This window comes from Phoxinus phoxinus, assembly GCF_949152265.1.
Source record: "Phoxinus phoxinus genome assembly, chromosome: 5".
NCBI lineage: Eukaryota > Metazoa > Chordata > Actinopteri > Cypriniformes > Leuciscidae > Phoxinus > Phoxinus phoxinus.
In genome coordinates this window covers 41,950,055-41,970,407 of record NC_136880.1, presented here as the reverse complement: position 1 = coordinate 41,970,407, position 20,353 = coordinate 41,950,055, and the positions used below count along the sequence as shown (strand labels likewise).

Below are 20,353 nucleotides of genomic sequence, written 5' to 3'. Positions count from 1 at the left end.
ATGACGACTTAAGTTATGTTAGTTACATTTTTGGTTCAGTTTACAAACATTTTGCTTCGGTTTTGTGAACTATAATGACTTAATATGATTGGAAAAACCATTGGCGTCATAGTTAGTGCAACACATTTTGATGCACCGTGTTAATATATGTAAATGTGAACCCATTGGCAGAGAAGAAGAATTATTAAATGACTACAGAAGTGCTTTTTTGTTGTGTTTAGGGGCGGGATTATGATTGATGAATGACAGATGGGCTCTAGAAGCGTCTGGGAAACTAGTTTGGAAACCTAAAATTATTTCATAAATGCAATCATGACGACTTAAGTTATGTTAGTTTTCTTTTTGGTTCAGTTGATAACAGTTTGCTTCGGTTTTGTGAACTATAATATGACTGCAAAAACCATCGTCATAGTTGGTGCAACACATTTTGATGTTAATATATGTAAATGTGAACGCATTGGCAGAGAAGAAGAATTATTAAATGACTACAGAAGTGCTTTTTTGTCCTTTTTGGAGCTTGACAAGCTCTGGCGTGCTAAACAAGCATCTATTCTGTAAAGCATAAAGTTGCTTTTTGTTTCTAAGCACACTATTCCTTTAACTTTGTTTTTGATCCCTCTGTGTCTGTGAAGGTCGTCCAACAGATCGATGTTCTGACGTCCCACATTGACCTTGATGAAGAAGAAACAAGTCCATCCAATGGACTCCCTCCAGATGCCACCAGAAGCAGTCAGACTGATGTTGTGGCGCTGATCCACTATTCGAATGGCGAAGAGGACACGACTTCCGACTCTTCTCTCGCACACAGCCCTGTGGATTTAGTTCACAATAACAGTCATTCGCCAATGAGAAACCACACAATCCCGTCCCCTCATGAGCAACGATCCGTTACTGCCGAGGATAAAGCCAAAAGAGTGAAAGAGACTCAAAGGACGCTCAACGGAAACTGCCTACCACACCGAACGGCAAGGAAAGGGCAACTGGAAAACCACAGACCCCCTATCGTCCCAGTAGTGTGCACTAACTCAAGTAAAACCCACCGGCCTCCACCTTACCCCCAGAACGGACAGGTGAAGATGAGGACACCTCCTTACCCTGGAAAACATAAGATGCTCTCATCCACCGTAGTGTAAGGACACACAACTAACTCTGCAAAGACAATCAAACAAACACATCATGCATCATGACACAGTTGCATACATCCTTAATCAACCACTTGGTCGTAATGTTCCTCGGTGACCAAACTCGGGGTAAGTGGACACTACTATATGTCCTCAGAAGTAGGGATGCACCGAATGTTTGGCAACCGAAATTATTCGGCCGAAAAAAAAAAAAAAAAAGCTCTTTCGGTGTTCGAATAAGTGAAAAGACAGAATAAATTTGACCGAACAATGACGTTTTTGATGACGCGATCTATTGGCAACCAGCATAGAGTGAGAGGCAGCTCACGCTTTATGAATTCAGCAAACATGTCGTAAGTGTGGAAGCGTTTTAAAGTGTCCGAGAAAGACGAAAGAAAGTCAGCGTGGAGATCAAGTCAAAGATGCGTGTGTTTAACGAGTATCAAGTTATAAATGATGTGCAGTAAGTTGTGAAAAAATAACTCTAATGTTGCATAAGTGTGACCGAAATTAAGGCCCTGTTTACACGAGAACCTCGCGGGTGAAAACGTTATTATAATATTTTATGGGATGTGCCTTTCGTTTACACGGCAACGGCGTTTTTGGGGCTTAAAAACGCAAAAAAGTGAAACCACCCTCCAGAGTGGAAATCTTAAAAACGCTCCACCGTCGCGTTCCCGTCTAAAGGGTAAAAACGGTAAAAACGCAAAAGTCTGCTAGACAGTGAAGGCGTCGCGTACGCGTTTACGTCACAGGCATGCGCCAGTACAGGAAAATAACAAAACATTATCAAACTAAAATATAGCATTAATTTCATTGACACACAATTTCACACACTTTCAGCAGTTAGTTATAGGCCTAATATCAAAGCATATTATTAGTTTAACATTTTATTTATTTTAAGTTATATTGTGCTTTGTTGGTTTAATGTCTGCTGTAATGTAAACAAAATGTTCATTGTTAAATAAATATTTTTAATTTGTAGTTTTGTAATTGATTTTTTTCTTTTAAAAGCAAGACAAAATAGTAAAAAGCACATTTTGACTATTTAATTTATGCAATGGTGGAAAAATTGTCAAAATAAATAGGGAAAAAATGCAACAAAAAAAAACGTGTTCGGTATTCGTCCAAGTCTTTCATCATATTCGGCTTCGGCCAAGAGTTTTAATTTCGGTGGATCCCTCCATAGAAGAGCATGTGCTTGCTGCGCTTATGCTCATGCATGTCTAAACACAAACATTTACAAATATATACAAAGTTTGGGGTCTGTAAAGTTTATTAACTCTTTTTTGAAAAGAGAAAGAAGTATTTTATGCTCACCTGGGCTGCATTTATTTAATCAAAAATACAGTAAAAAATAGTAATATTATTATAATTTATTCCTGTGATGCAAAGCTGAATTTTCAGCATCATTACTCCAGTCTTCAGTGTCACATGATCCTTCAGAATTCAGTATAATATGATGATTTGATGCTCAAGAAACATTTATGATTATTATCAATATTGAAAACAGCTTCATATTTTTCATATATTTTTTGTCCATGACTTTTTTATGAACAGAAAGTTCTTAAGAACAGCATTTATTTGAAAATATAATATTTTGTAACATCAATTTAATGCGTCCTTGCTGAATAAAAGTAGTTCTTTCAACAACAAAAATCATACTGACCCCAAACTTTTTCAAAAAAAGAAAGAAAAATCACAAATGACATCTCGTTAATATCAAAATAATGTTCTGCTACAACAAGATTAAATGAAGAGCACATGGAAATGTCTGCTTTTCTCTTGAGAAAACCCTCACATCTAAAGAGTTGTAGAAGAGATCTCAACAACAATGTCTTACATTTGCTAAGATATCAAAGAGCTGCAATTTACATTTAATTTATACATGCCGTCAACAATTATAAAGTAACAAATCCATTGAGTCTCCTGAGCTTTAAAAAGAGCAACATCTGGTTCACAAAAGTGCTGAAGCATCATGTGTGTTTTGGATCGTGTTGTTCTTCTCAGACACCATCAGCATGTGTTTTTTCTTATAGTTATTATTTCCCAGAAAAGAAAAGAGAAAAGCACGGTGGGGTCTGCCCGGCACTGAATAATTTCCTTAGAAATACAGACCAAGCTATTTGTGATGAAGATAGTCAACACAATGACTCAGTGTTAACACGGCTAACTACGCGTCATGAAAGATTTCTTCCATCTGCTTCGCAGGAAAACACGGAGTCAATACACACCGCACTTGTTTTCCTCAGATTACACTGTTGTTTGCCCTGCGGCGAGATGAACGGCGGTGTTGAACGCTTTGCGATTCAAAAGCCGTTTCCCCCATTGAATTACACTCAGATCCGAGGGTGAACATGACTTCTTGTGTTGCTTTATCACAGAGGAATTCAGGATCTGATAAAACATTCTGTAAAAGAAAATGATATTCACGGTTGATTATATCGGCTGTTGTTGAGGCACGTTAAAGGGATAGTTCACTTTGAAATTAAAATGTTGGTATGTTTTATCCTACCTGAAGTGCATCCAAGATGTAGGTGTCTTTGTCTCCACAGTAGTTTCAATTTTGATATTTTTAGGTCAAGCCGTTCTTGTCTGTCAGTCATATAATGCAGGTCTATAGTCACTGTCTCCAAAAACATGCAGAGAAAAGTCCAAATTAAAAAATTCCCCATCGTAAGTGCACATTGATGGCCTAAGACACGAAACAAGCGGTTTGTGTGATAAAACGAACAGTATTTCTATTGTTTTTATCTCTTTTACACAACCACGTCCATCTGATCTGTTTACTTAGTCTGCGCAAGCGCCGTAGAGCGCCGGAAGGCTCTGGAAGTGATCTCTCTCTCGCGCGTGTACGTCACTTATTGTTTACACCAGAACCTATGCACAGAACAGAGATTGTAGGTAGGACGGCTAATAGAAATGGTACTAGTTTGCGCTTATCCGGGATGTTTAAACCGATGTAAAAAAACACATTTACGTGAACTCATCCGGGAGTTAATCAGCGAACTCATTCCGGCGCTTTACAGCGCTTGCGCAGACTAAACAGATCACTTGGACGTGGTTGTGTACAAGAGGTAAAAAAAACTATATAAATACTGTTCGTTTTATCACACAAACCGCTTGTTTCGTGTCTTAGGCCATCAATGTGCACTTACGATGGGGAATTTTTTGATTTGGACTTTTCTCTGCATGCTTTTGGAGACAGTGCCTATTCACCTGCATTATATGACTGACAGACAAGAACGGTTTGACCTAAAAATATAAAAATTGAAACTACTGCGGAGACAAAGACACCGACATCTTGGATGGGCTTCAGGTAAGATAAAACATACCAACATTTTATTTCAAAGTGAACTATCCCTTTAAAAGATCAAACGTGCGGCTTAAAGGTTGGGATTTCTTGGAAATCATCTTACGCTGCTGTAGACAAAATGCAGATATTACCTCGTCCATTAATTAATTTAACTATGCCCTGAAGACAGTTTGAGAGGTGCATGTCCATGCAAATTTGGCATGTCATTGCTTTGCGGTTGCTAGTGCTTTCTGAGAGGCTCAAAACAAGTCACCCACCCACAAGTCTCTAAAGCCCTATCGGACAGGACTAGTTTAACATGGAGAGGTTGGGTGAAGTAATAATTGCCAGAGCTTCTCTGTGATTTGAGTCCCGTCCAAATGTGCCATCTCAGTAATCATTACGGACAGTGTCAGTAAAGATTATTTACAGCGACTTTTACCTTCAGATTAAAGGTCCGGAAAAATGACCTCAGGTAATGCTAATCCCGTGCGAATAGACCCGCTGTAAACGTAAATATTTAATAATTTCCTGTTTAAAAGTAGTTTTCCGCGTTTTTCCGCGTATGGAGACGCTTGAAAAAGCATTCAGTCGCGTTCTAGACGCTGGGACAACAAGTCTGTGGCAAAACTCAAAGTGTTTTTCACATCAGAAAGAAGATCGAAAGCACTTCTTAGAGGCATGAAACATCTTTTAGCGTTAGGTAATCCATAATCATCAAAATTATAACAAATAATGGCTTGAAATATCTCACTTTGCATGTAATGAGTCTATATAATATATTACTTTCACCTTGTAAGTTGAATTACTGAAATAAATTAACTTTTGCACCATATTCTAATTTTTCGAGTTTCAAAACATCGAAATGAAGACATTTTTAGGTGCATCACTGGAAAAAAAAAAAACTACGTTCATAAAAACGGGGGGGGGGGGGGGGGGGGTTGTAAATAATAGTGGTAAAAAGGACCACAGTTATAAGTGAATAATCAGAACAATTAGAAATAATCACATTATTGGTGCACAAATTCACACACTGATCTACTTCTGGAAAATCCCTGGCTTAGGATAGACGGCACAACTCGGAAAACTAGAATTTGACACTATTCCCTGACGTATTCAACATTCCTCTGGGGTTAAAGTTAAAACGGCAGATGTGATCTCTGTGTGCGGTTGAGAACAAAAGGAACTGATTTCTGCAGAAGGATCTGAAAGCTGTAGTTATGGTTTGGCATTGTCCTCTAGTGGAGGGTATGTGTCTCTGCAAGACTGGCCCTTCTGTCTGGTTTTCATTAGAAACCACTTGGCTTAGAGCCTAACCGAATGAGGCAAGCTCGTACAATATTTGTGATGGTCAAATAAACACTGGCATTTTCAGACATCGTTTACGATGACGGCCACCCACTATCTGGGAGGGCACAGCAACAGCTGAGCTCGGGGCACACACACACACACACACACACATTCACAGCGGATGTTTTGGTAGACGTGTGTTTATAACGCCCACCGTTTGGTGCCTTCGCTCAGGCTACACACTGCAAAAAATGCTATACTTGCTATTTTTGTCTTGTTTCCAGTTCAAATATCTAAAATTTCTTAAATCAAGAAGCATTTACTAGATCATAAGTGAGTTTTTGCTTAAAACAAGCTAAATTATCTGCCAATGGGGTAAGAAAAATGATCTTAATTCAAATTAAAAACAAGAAAAATCATCGTAATAACCTTAGAACCTATATAAATTCATATGTCATTTTACTTCCCAAGTAAATTAAGAAATTTTAGATATTTAGACTGAAAACAAGACAAAAATACGAAGTAAGAAAGGCATTTTTTGCAGTGCACAATGTCTTTCCAAGTGTGTTCGGGAAGCCATGTCTTCATTGGCTATAAAATGAAGCCTAACGTTGTACAACTTACAAGTGGTTTTCATTTAAATTCCAGAGACTGAACCGTATGAAAGAAAAAAATCCCAAATGATTTCTCTTTAGTACGTCACTTTGTTTCTACTAGACAGGAATGAGATTAAATTGAAAGAGAAACGTTTGCTTAAAAAGGATAGTTCACCTAAAAATGTGGTTCCACACCTGTATGACTCTTTCTTCTGTGAGCGTTTGGGTTCAAAACTACATTGGACCCCATTCACTTTCACTGATTGAGTTTTCAAAAGATCTTTTTTGGTCAATTTTTGGGTGAACTATAAAAGTCTCTTGTTTCTCATATGTTTCTCCAAAGAAAATTATAAGTTCTCAAGACATTAAAGTCAAGTTGTCACAAGATCAAATGATCAACTATTCACTCATTTCTGTCAAAAAAATTATTTTGCACACTGCAAAAAAATATTTTCTTACTAAGTATTTTTGTCTTGTTTCCAGTCCAATATCTAAATAAGTAAAATGACATAAGAAATTATAACTGACATTTTTTCCAATTGAATTAAGATTATTTTGCATGGTTTCCATTTAAATTAAGATAATTGTCTCATTCAATTGGCAGATAATTTTTTTTTAAAGAAAACAAGATATAATTTCTTATGTAATTTTACTCATCTAGTAAATGCTTCTTGATTTAAAGCTACAATGTGTAAAAAAAAAAAAATCGCCGCTAGGGGTCGCTAACCTCTTACAATAACAAAGGCGTAGGTTGATGACGCAGTGATGAGCTGAATGCTGGGACTTGCTGTCAAGCTGATGGATGTAATAATGTTAATGGATGAGTGAAAACATTGATGTGTTTTAACATTACAGCGGTATGAAGCAGGGCGCGATTGCTAATAATAGACAGATATCACACACGAGTCCTGCGGATATAAAGGAAAAAGGGTTAATTCTACCGAACTACCCGCGAATGCTGAATTACTCGCACAGGTCAGTTTATTAGACGGATTAAACTTGTGAGGAAACGCAGCGCTGTCTCACTCGCTCTAACGCTACACTATCACACTAAACAGCATGTGTTGAAAGTTATAATGTTATTCTATGTGTTAGTTCGTTTGCTATATGAAACTAGCAGCTTACTAGTAAGCTAGATCAACATTAGAATAACATACAGATCATATTCTATCATTTCATCATGTTGAGCTGTATAACATTGATTTGTTTTATGTACATTTGCTCACCTGTCTAATAAAGAGTGTTCAAGAGCGGTGTCGCTGTCAAGTCGTGACTCGTGAAGCTCTGTCAAGTCCAAGTTAGTCGCGGACGCTAGCTCTCGGCATCTCGAAAACACCACGCTGATATTGAGCCTCATTTTAGTTCTCCTTTTTGTCCCAAAGTCTGCTTGCCATGGTCCATAATGTTTGAACGAAATAAGAACAGCGTGCCGCTAAACGTTACGAACTACGCAGTTGTCCACGTCTGTCGCCATGGTTACGTCATGTCTATGGCAGTACGAGCGGAAACCGAGGATAGCGCGGATATTGATAGGCGACATTTTTTTCCGGGACGAGCAATTATATAAAATTTAAATTTATCTGAAATAAAAAATCTTTGGAGACTTTTGGGATATTGTAAGTACACAACTGCAGGAAATATATCACACTGTGCAAGTGATTTTTGAATATTTTATTATAAAATTCTTACATATTGTACCTTTAATGCTTTCTTAAATTTTTTGATATTTGGACTGGAAACATGACAAAAATACTAAGTAAGAAAAGCATTTTTTTTTTTTTTTGCAGTGCAATACTTAAATTAAACTTCCCTGAAAGCTAGTAAGTCACTTTATGGATTATGGAAACACATTTAGATATTTGACTATCATCCTGCTCTGAACACAACTATTATCTTGTGTGTGTGTGTGTGTGTGTGTGACATATTATTACTCAAATAAAAGATTAATTTAATTTTCCATCTGGCCCAGAGGCATTAAAGCTAAATTGCAACTATTATAAATTCATATCAGCTTTTGATATATTGTTCAAGCTAAAGCTAATTTAAGAACAATCATAAAATATAAATGTGCAGAAGACGGTTTTACTTTTGGGTAGGTGGATAATTACATCTGTCTGTGAGCGCTCAGACTTGGCTTGATGTTTCCAGGGTGGTAGAAGATTTGGACAAAATGAGGGATTAAGAGCAATCATATGACGGCATAAAGTCTGGTCGCATTGCTGCTTATTCTGGCCACCAATTAAACGCCCTCTTAGACAGGACGAGACCGCGACGCGTAAAATGACCAACCACAGTTTGTTTCATTTATATGAGCTTTTTAGGGGTGGGGTTATGTGAAATATATTGCACCACAATAATAGACTATATAATAATAAACATTAGATTATTATAGGTGTAAAGATGACGTATTCCTGGAAGTCAAGAGCAATAATGCAAACGGACTGGCTACGGATTTGGAAAATGTTTCATGCTTTCTTTCTGAATCGTCTATCAACAACCTGGGGCCAAATCACTTTTTTATAATAATTTTCCAATATGGATCTTTTTCTTTCCTCCTATGAGGTCTATATATTCCTGAGTATATATATATATATATATATATATATATATATATTAGTAGAATATCTTATGATGAACATTGTGATTTCTCTTCTTCAAATGACATGTACAGGTGAAACTCGAAAAATTTGAATATCGTACAAAAGTTCATTTATTTCAGTAATTCAACTGAAAAGGTGAAACTAATATATTCTCATTATATGCAAAGTGAGATATTTCAAGCCTTTATTTTTCATAATTTTGATGATTATGGCTTACAGCTTATGAAAACCCCAAATTCAAAATTAGAATATTGTGAAAAGGTTTTCATAAGCTGTAAGACATAATCATCAAAATTATAACTAATAATGGCTTGCAATATCTCACTTTGCATATAATGAGTCTATATAATATATTAGTTTCACCTTTTAAGTTGAATTATTGAAATAAAGTAACTTTTGCACGATATTAACATTTTTCGAGTTTCACCTGTATTTCAAACAACCAAGATGGCTTCACTTTTTTCTCTGTTAATGGATGATATCTAGAATCCTATTTATGTATCGTACAGCAAATTTGGTTCTTGTTAAAACAGATCCATTATGTACCTAATAAACTTTAAAGGGTTAGTTCACCCAAAAATGTAAATTCTGTCATTAATAACTCACCTTCATGTTGTTCCAAGCCCGTAAGACTTTCGCTCATCTTCTGAACACAAAAGAAGATCTTTTTGAGGAAATCTGAGAGCTTTCTGTCCCTCCATTGACAGCTACGCAACTACCACTTTAACGCATCAAAAAGTTAATAAAGAGATTGTAAAACTATTCCATGTAAATTGGCTTTTACTCACATAACATTCATCAACTCACACATCGGTTGTAGTAAATGAGAACCAATGAGGTTCATTCTCGTGTTACGCATCACGTTTGAGCTTCAGCAAGAGCCAATGAGGTTCATTCTTGCACCGTGCACTTCAAGCAGATTCGGTTGAGCTTATGTTTATTATTTATGTTCGCTGATCAACCTTTATATGTGCATAAAAGCCTAAATTAATCTGTTCATCATATAAAGCAATCGAGTCTCTTCATAAAATTTGGACCAAACCAATTTATATGGAATGTATATGAATAATATCGTTTTACGATTTCTTTATGAACTTTTTGAATAGCCGTCTATGAAAGCTCTCAGATTTAATCAAAATGATGATAATTTTTGTTTTGATAAATGAACGAAAGTCTTACGGCTCTGGAACGACATGAGGGTGATTAACGTTAATTAATGACAGAATTTTCATGTTTGGGTAATCTTTTCCCTTTAATTTGCTATTCCATACAAAACAATCATAATAACAGGCTAAAACAGTCAGCACACCTTAGCAACCACATAGCAACAAGCTGGCAACACACAGCAATCGAGGCACTGTTTACATCTGATGTTATAATCTGATCACAGATGAGACACATCGCGTCTCTCATATTTAAATCGAGCAAAATGTTTCGCGCAGAATATTTAGTATTTTTAATGGCATACCTGTGTCAACTGAACTTCAGATGTGATTCATAACCCGTGTCGCTGGCGCTGCAAACTGATTTCAGTCATGCTGTGGTCTTGTAGTTGTATATTAATGCGCACATCCAAACTATTTATTCGGACGGTTATTTTCTGCTAACGATGCATTCATTGGCGCCAAAGTTCAAAACAAAACAAACAAGTTGCCTCTTTGTTGATTGACAGGTGAGTAGGCGGTGCTTCAGGACGCTATCTTGCAATGTGATCACGTGCCTTTCTCTATTGCTGGCTGCCGAAATCGAAATCGCATACTCTCTTGAGTAGCTACTTATATAGGGACAAGTATGCGATTTCGGATGCATGTTATTTTAGTAATCTCATCACAATCCCAGTTTACATCCGTGTTTAACACTCTTCACTTGTAATCAGATCACGATTCGGTTCGAATCATAATATCAGAAATAATCAGAAACATTCTAAAAAGCCACTCAACATGACACATTAGAACCTACACAGCAACGTTCTAAAAACACTCAGAAAACCCTAGCAACTGCATAGCAACATTCTAAAATGCCACTCACTCACAACAAAGCACTTTAGCAACCTCATAGCAACATTCTAAAAACACTCAGAACACCTTAGAAACCACATATCAATGCCCTGACAACCTAGAATTGAGACAGTAATTTTTGCATGGTCTAGCACAAAAAACATATATAGGCTACTTTTTTTGGGGAAATCTAAAAATCGAGTTTTTATGAGCTTTAAATGCTAAACTATGTGAGCACTTTATTATTCCATATCATTTAGTCTAAACTGAAAAGTTGTGCATGTCCAAACGAGAATGCATATCAGTCTCTCTCTCTCTCTCTCTCTCTCTCTCTCTCTCTCTCTCTCTCTCTCTCTCTCTAGCTATTAGTGTTTCAATTCAACAGCCTGGCATCTACACTTGAGTCCCGATAAAGACAGCACACTGCGGCATGAGGAAACTCATGTCCAATCAGATCTGCTGTCCTCAACATCGAGCCAAGCTGAGCGTATAAATTAGAGTAATAAATCAAGCTGATAAGCGAGCACAATCTTGGCATTAGAACACGAAAGGCTAAATTGCGTTACATTATCGTAGCACATAATGTGAGCCAGTCAGGTTTGTAAAAGCATCAGCTATGCCAAGGACAAGTCAGAGGTAGAGAAGGTAAAAGTAGCACTTACTCACTTAATAATGTTGGCTTTAAAATAAGTTATATACAGTGGTATATCACCCCATAGTTGGGTTATTCGTTGGGTTATTTAAAATAACCCAACGAATATAACATTATCAATGTATGTAACATTATTAATAACTATGCACCGAATCCAGATTTTTGGGGTTCGGCCGAATACCAAATCCACTGGTAAAGATTCTGCCTAATCCGACCGAATCCTACTCCCATCCTCAGTCCATTAACACAGTAAACACATCAATGAAGTAAACAACCTTCTAAAAAATGCTGGGTTGTTTCAACCCAATTTTGGGTCAAATATGGACAAACCCAAGCCTGGCTCCGCCCTCCTACGTACTTCCGTTCAATTTTCATTTTCCTTCAGTACTAGATCTGGGATTGTGGTGTATTCTTGGATTTTCTCCAGTCAATTTTTCACCGGTCCAATCAGCGAACAGAAGGAGTGGCTGAGAACGATGACGTTGTGCGCTAGTTTCACTCTAAAAAATGCTGGGTTGTTTTAACCCAAATTTGGGTCAAATATGGACAAACCCAGCCGTTGGGTAACATTTTTTCATTAAAATGTTAACCCAACGGTTGGGTTAGTCCATATTTGACCCAGATTTGGGTTAAAACAACCCAGCATTTTGTTGTCTCCGCTTGTCAATGGAGAGAGGCCAGACTCTCTGTACACATGAAATGTACAAGAGTCTGGTAGAACCAGGCTAGACAAACCCAGCCGTTGGGTTAAATTTTTAAATTACATTTTTAACCCAACGTTTGGGTTTGTCCATATTCTAACCAAAATTGGGTTGAAACAACCCAGCATTTTTTAGAGTGAACGTCCACAGCAGTGGATTTTTTTTTATTTTAACTGTAAAAAATAAAAGGAATAAGCAGCATTATGCATTTTACCGCGTGTATTGCAAGCCTAGGGTTCGATTCGGTGGAAAAAAATTCTAAGGTTTGGCAGAAACCGAATCCCGTTACAAAGCCCAATATTCGTCCGAATCCGAATCCTGGATTCACTGCATCCCTATTAATAACCCAGCACAGATGTGCACATACAGTAAAGGAACGTATTTTACCCAACTGTTAGGTTATAACTAAAAATAACCCAATGACGTAAACAAACGACCCAACAAATTTTAAGATAACCCATCATAATGACCCAATATGCATAAACCAACGGTTGGGTTAAAAAAATAACCCAACGTTTTTTTCCTGTGTATGTATCGTCATGCTCATCCTCTGTAATTATTGCTGATTAGACGTTTTTAGGTGTTTGTCGGCAGCGTTTGCTTTCCCCTGATCTGGGCTCTGCTCCAGCGCTTGCTTAGAGGCATCGATCAACACGTTTTGAAAGGGACATTTGTGTAATGAAGATGTGACCCTGCCTGTGATGGGCTGGACATGAGAGTGCACTATGTAATGAAAGTCTTTTTATTACACAGGGATTGATGCCAGTGCCACACAACCCATCTCAACTCACAGCGGAGGACGGAGAACCCTGGGCCGAGGAGCAGTGACTGTATTTCCCATGGAAAACTCCAGAAGCATCTCGAAGCCCTCTTTCTTTCACACACCCCTGCTGAAAAACAAACAAAAACTTTTACACTAGTTTGGACCAACTTAAAGGATAACTCTCGCCAGAATTGAACCTAGGCTATTTTTGTTAATCTACCCGAGTCAAACTTTCGTGTAAAAGCATAATTAGAATGGAAACGCCACTTTGAAGGCCCTGTTTACACGAGAACGCTCGCGGGTGAAAGCGTAAAAATATTTTATGGGATGTGCCTTTCGTTTACACGGCGACGGCGTTTTTGGGGCTTAAAAACGCAAAAAAGTGAAACCACCCTCCAGAGTGGAAATCTTAAAAACGCTCCACCGTTGGCGTGTTCCCGTCTAAAGGGTAAAAACTGTAAAAACGCAAAAGTCTGCTAGACAGTGAAGGCGTCGCGTACGTGTTTATGTCACAGGCATGCGCCAGTACAGGAAAATAACAAAACATTATCAAACTAAAATATAGCATTTATTTCATTGACAATTTAAAAAAAAAAAAAAAACTGTCATTATTGAGCGACATGCGAGGAGCAGCGAGGGTTAAAGCAGCAGCTTTACCGTATTAAACATGACAAACTGTGTCAGCGTCTCTTTCACTTTCAGTGCGTCACATCGCCACCTAGCCGTCTGGAGTGCACACTACATCCAATCTCACACACTTTTGCGTCACCATACGCACGCAGATTTCCCCCCAATAACGCTTGTCTAAACGCAGAATAAAAAGTAATAACGCAACGCCACTTTTGCGTTTTCTCTTCAGATCGTTTCCGTGTAAACATAGCCTAAGATTGACCGTATTTTCGTTTTCGGTCAAAATGCCTTTTGAATGGGAGTCCTAACCCTAAATCGCTATTTTCAAAACACTAATGCGGCTCGACACAACATGAAACTCTGCTTGAAGTGTCACCAGCGGCTCTACACATGAACTCCAGCATTGACTACCTAAAAAGAAAGGTTTTGTACGACTCACTTTATCAGTCAGTGTTTCCGGTTGGCTGGAATTTCGTCAGTCAAAAGTAGTCGATCTCCGAATGCAACGTAAGATGAGGAGAGTAAAGATGGAAAGCGCCTAAAGCTTGTTTCCATGACATATTGCCATGAGCTAAGTGTCTAAGTTATCGTTCTTTTCATTGGAATTACAAGTTCATGACATTTCCTCATATGGAGTCAGTTCATCACGTTGCATTCGGAGATCGACTACTTTTGACTGACAAAATGCCGGCGGACGGAGTTGTTCAAAATCGTTCTTTTTAGTAAGCTCTGTGTACACAAACAATGGTTCTCAATGCTGGAGTTCATGTGTAGAGCACCTGGTGATACTTCAAGCACAGTTTCATGTTGTGTCGAGCCGCATTAGTGTTTTAAAAATAGCGATTTTGGTGCTATCATAGTTGTTCCCCATGCACTCGCATTCAAAAGCCATTTTGACCGAAAACGAAAATATGTTCAATCTTAAAAGTGCCGTTTCCATTCTAATTATGCTTTTTTTTCGCAATTTTTAAGTTTCACAATGAACAAAATAACAACAAGAAGGGTGCTACAAATACAGATCTTCCATTTGTTTCATACATTTGAGTGAGTTTCATAACAAGTCCATTTCCACCGTCGTATTTTACATTTATGTGCTTCCAGTCTCAGGTCATGGGTCATTTTTTCCATTGCAAATATTTCCTCCATGATATTCCTCCATTGGTCCAGACTCAAAGGTTCACTTTTCAACCAATTCCTCGTTATAACTTTCTTACTTGATATCAGCATCCCTTTAATTAGATAAATGTCCTCCCTTTTAACATCTAATTATGCTTTTACACGAATGTTTCACTCGGGTAGATTAACTAAAAGAGCCTAGGTTCAATTTTGGCGAGAGTTATCCTTTAAAGTCACCATGAAACGGCGTTCACAACTCATTTTACTTAAAGTCAGATGCATTTCTGATTGAAACGGGAAAAAGTGGGAGGCATGCGATTGGAAGTGCGGGATTAAACATTAATAGGGATTTGTGATATCACCTGAAAAGGAAAGTCGTTTCAGAGGCGGAGTAAGTTGTAACATTTTGATGAAAGATTGTCAAAACAAAGGAGTAATGTGCATCAATGCATTTTAGTGTATTATTAAGAAAGTCTGTGTTGCTTATATTTATTTCCTTATCCAAACAGTCGATAGGAAGTGACTGGAATTTATTTATTTTGAAAGTGTTTTCTTGGCTTTCGTCCACTAAGTGTAGTTTTGTCTGGCTGTGACGTAAACTAAAGACTGTAGAGTGACACTGTCGGGTTCCAGAAGGAAAAACATAAGGAAGAAAGATAACTTATAAACCCGCCCTTCTGTGAGCTACAAGATTGTTAATCCATGGTATTTGCTCTATGCTGAGTTTTAAAAGAATCATGTTTAACAGTGGAATTCCTGGTGAAAAACTACATTACCCATGATGCTCTAGTGCAACAGTGCCCGCCCCCTTTTACAGACGCTTTCATTCTGGAAGTATTTTTTGCATTAATTTTCCCATAGGGATTTAAAACATAGCCTTGTTAAAGAGCTATACGCCATGAACCAAGCCAACCAGATACGAGGTGAATCACAACACTACAAACATTAAAAAAATTGAACAAAATTGAACAAAAAGAAAGCTTTAGTGAGGGAGAGAACTACAATCCCATGAAGCATTGCGAACAGCATAACGGAATTACATTTTTTTTTAAAACCACTCATTAACAAATGTTGATTTGATATATATATATATATGTAAATCAACATTTGTATATGTGTGTGTGTATATATATATATAAACAATATATTTTAAATTTATGGCCAAATATGCATATATATGTATATATATATAACATGTATTTTAATGAAAAATATATTTCTTGATTTTATATATGTGTGCGTAAAAACATTATTATATGTATATTTGTTAAAAAAAATGTATCCATTACAGTTATGAGCATTTGAGGGAATTGGTTAAAATAAAAAATATATTTTATCATTTTAAAACAATTTAGCATGAGGCCTTTCGAAACATTGTATGAAAACATGTCCAGGTCACATTTTACCACAAAATTAAAAGAAAGTAAAAAAATATATATATTATATATATAATGTAATGTCCATTGTATTGAAAAATATATTTCTTGATTATGTGTGTGTGTGTGTGTGTAAAAACATTATTATATATATATATATATATATATTATAATATAATATATATAGATTTTTTTAATCCATTACAGTTTATGAGCAGTTTATTCCACAATTTTGGTGGAATTCTTATATATATAAAATCAACATTTGTATATGTATATATATATATGCATATTTAGCTATAAACTTAAAATATATTGTTTATATATATATATATATAAACAAGTATTTTGATCTTTTGGCACGTTGCGTTTTTGACTGGAAAAAACATTTCTCTGTAGTAGGGCATCATGGGTAATGTAGTTTTTCACCAGGTATTCTGCTGTTGAACACAATCCTGCTGGCTGACGGCTTAACAACCTCGTAGCTCACAGACATAGTCTGTCTTTAAAAGTCTATAAGTTATCATTCAAAACCAATTTCCAAATTGGGAAAACGAAGGTCCGCCCGGTAACCCGACTTTTGCTCTCTATTGTTTTTTTTTATTGCAAGTCTTTTATTATATCCCACTCCAACTTCCTGTTTCAAAAGGAAATACATCAACACAGGAAGCAGAAAACTAGTCATAATGCATTTCATGGGGGCTTTACCATAGTTTAGATGAACATGCTGATGTGTCACTGGCACAAGCGGGTTTATTAATGTATTATCATATCCAAAAACATGCATTATGCTGGTTATTTAAGCTGGCCAAGGCTGATTTGGGTTATTTCAACAGGGTCTCTCTCTCTATAACTACACTGTGTAAACCATTTAGAACAAGCTGCCCTTCTTAACTAACCTGTGATGATCAGATATCAGAGTGTTTCTCCTTTAGAGAGTAAAAAGCTGCTTTTCGGTTGGAAATTATGATTTTTTTTATGTGCAAACTATGGCCAGCGCTCACGTGGATCAGTGAACATGGTTAAAATGCTGGAAAAATGATGCATTTTCTTAATAAGATTTTATTATTATTATTATTATTATTATTCAGACCAAAGATTGACATGATTTTTTTGTTCAGGGAGGCTGAAGGATCTGTAAGTATATTAAGCTAAAGCTAATGAACACTAACATTGCCTCAAAGGCAGCTCGTAAAACCACTTCAGAGAGGTATATACTTCTGGAATAAAGTGGACGGATCCAAACACGGTATTGCATCTGTGGACTGGAATTATTTAATCAGTATTTAAAGCCAGTATAAGCCATCTTTATAGACTGTTGCAATCATGTATAGTGGCATTTTCACTCTGTGGCCAATAGGTGGCGCTGCAGACCACAGAAAAACAAGGTAACGCCAATGACACGTGAATGTCTTACAAATGTGTACAGCTCACATGGAATAAAACATTAAGTGTTGAAAGTATATTCTCGGTGACTTCTTATTGACCTTTTAAAATATGTTTAGCTTATGGTTTTCACATTCAATATTTGTCAGATTACAGTTTTCCTCCAGTCTGACACACATGACTAATATTTGCACTATAATTCAGAGCTCTATATAGGATGGTATTGACAGTGTCTGTGTCCCTGTTTATTTAAATCTTGTCTGAGAGTTTCTCACTTCTCTCTGAGGCCGGGGTCTCTTCACATCCCAGCATGCATCTGTTCAGGGGGCGAATATAAAATTTTTATACATGTCATACAAAACAGTTTAATTTTGTTTTACTATGCATTAAGCATTTTTTTTTTTTATTGTATTTTTTATTTATGTTTTTTTTTTTATACATTTAAACATTTGTATTTTTTATTCCCCCAATTCCCCCAAATGCTCATAAACTGTAATGGATAAAAAATAAATTGATATATGTTATATTATAATATATATATATATATATATATATATATATATATATATATATATGTAAAATAATGTTTTTACACACACACACGCGCACACACACACACATATATATATATAAAATCAAGAAATATATTTTTCATTAAAATACATGTCAAGAAAATGACATCAAAATGGACATCACACACACACACACACACACAAATATATATATGACATGAAAATGGACATTATATTACACACACACACACACACACATATATATATATGACATAAAAATGGACATTACATTACACACACTCACACACATATATATGACATGAAAATGGACATTACATTACGCACACACACACACACACACACACACACACACACACACACACACACACACACACACACACACACACACACACACACACACACACACACACACACACAAACACACATATATATATATAATTTTTTTTTATTTTTTTTTTTTATGCTTTCTTTTAATTTTGTGGTAAAATGTGACCTGGACAAGTTTTCATGAGATTCACTTTGTCATTATCATAAAACATCTCGAAAGGCCTCATGCTAAATTGCTTCAGAGCAGCAAGTGTGCTTAAGATGTTCATCTGATTAATTACAGTTTCATTAGCCATTAGCACTTAAAGTCGTCTGGCGGCGGATGTCCCGTCACGATTCCCTGCTCAGACTCTCGTCTGCTGGACAAACATTGAGTCATTCTGCGACCCGTCCCGTCTCCCGTCTGGCCCCAGAAAGACAAATGTAGTGCAGTTACCCGGGGTGTGTTTCTCGAGACTAGCCGCTAAGTGACTGTGGGTTAGCCTAGCACAAGGTCAGTCAAACACACCCATTATTCTTGGGCTGAGTCGCAGACTAAACAATGCCGATGATTCTTGGATGCATTACTTCCAGTCAAACATTCAGTCTTAATATATGAAAAATTGCTTCAGTAATTCAACATAATACGTCTACACAGCTGACGAGAAGCCCATAAAATAACTTGGCGGAAATGGACCATAAGCAAATTTTTTTTGAAGAAAAGAAAAACAACTAAAAAAAGACAAAAATGCAGAGGAAGATATTTTGTTCCAGTACAAATATCAAAAATTATTAAATCAAGATAAATTATAAGCAAAATGACAAAAAGTCTTGCTTATAAAAAGTGAGTTTGTGCTTAAGAGAAAAAAAAAAGAGTTTTCTGACCCCATTGATGTTTTTTTCCCCACTAAATGTTGATAAATTTTTCAGAATAAACATTTAATAAAGTAATTTTGCTTCTCTAGTAAATGTATCTTGATTTATGAATGTTTAGATATTTATACTGGAAAACAAGACAAACATATACCATGTTTATGAATTGAAGACTCTGTTTTAAGGCCTTAATATATATGGATTGATGGAAGAATAAATGGATGGATGGAACGATAAATAAAACGATAGATGGATGGATGGATGGATGGATGGATGGAACGATGGATGGATGGATTGAATAATAGATTGGATGGAACGAAAGATGGATGGAACGATAGATGGATGGATGGAATGATAGATAAAAGAATAGATGGATGGATGGATGGGTAGAACAATAGATGGATGGATGGATAGATGGATGGATGGATAGATGGATGATGGATGGATGGATGGATAGAACGATAGATGGATGGATGGATGGATGGATGCATGGATGGATGGATGGAACGATGGATGGATGGATGGATGGATGGATGGATGGATGGATGGATGGATGGATGGATGGATGGATGGATGGATGGATGGATGGATGGATGGATGGATGGATGGATGGATGGATGGATGGATGGATGGATGGATGGATGGATGGATGGATGGATAGATGGATGGATGGATGGATGGATGGATGGATGGATGGATGGATGGATGGATGGATGGATGGATGGATGGATGCATGGATGGATGGATGGAACGATGGATGGATGGATAGAACGATAGATGGATGGATGGATGGATGGATGGATGGATGGATGGATGGATAGATGGATGGATGGATGGATGGAACGATGGATGGATGGATGGATGGATGGATGGATGGATGGATGGATGGATGGAACGATGGATGGATGGATGGATAGAACGATAGATGGATGGATAGAACGAACAATAGATGGATGGATGGATGGATGGATGGATGGATGGATGGATGGATGGATGGATGGATGGATGGATGGATGGATGGATGGATGGATGGAACAATGGATGGATGGATGGATGGATGGAACGATAGATGGATGGATGGATGGATGGATGGATGGATAGAACGATAGATGGATGGA

General features: G+C 36.9%; 1 protein-coding gene across 3 annotated transcripts in view; it reads left to right on the top strand.

Moving 5' to 3' along the window:
- LOC306998665 (uncharacterized protein) overlaps nucleotides 1-20,353 on the top strand; it is a 39,969-nt gene that overhangs the window by 4,113 nt on the left and 15,503 nt on the right. The window contains exons 2-3 of one of the 3 annotated variants that reach the window (XR_013797637.1): nucleotides 633-1,129; nucleotides 13,006-13,415. Coding sequence is in view for 1 of the 3 variants with exons in the window: in XM_079612891.1 (XP_079469017.1) it covers nucleotides 633-1,129; nucleotides 13,006-13,012 (504 nt within the window). In the remaining 2 variants the exon portion in view is untranslated. Of the gene's footprint in view, nucleotides 1-632; nucleotides 1,251-13,005; nucleotides 13,959-20,353 lie in introns of those variants that run through there. The other 2 variants (XR_013797638.1, XM_079612891.1) reach the window with 2 other exon arrangements.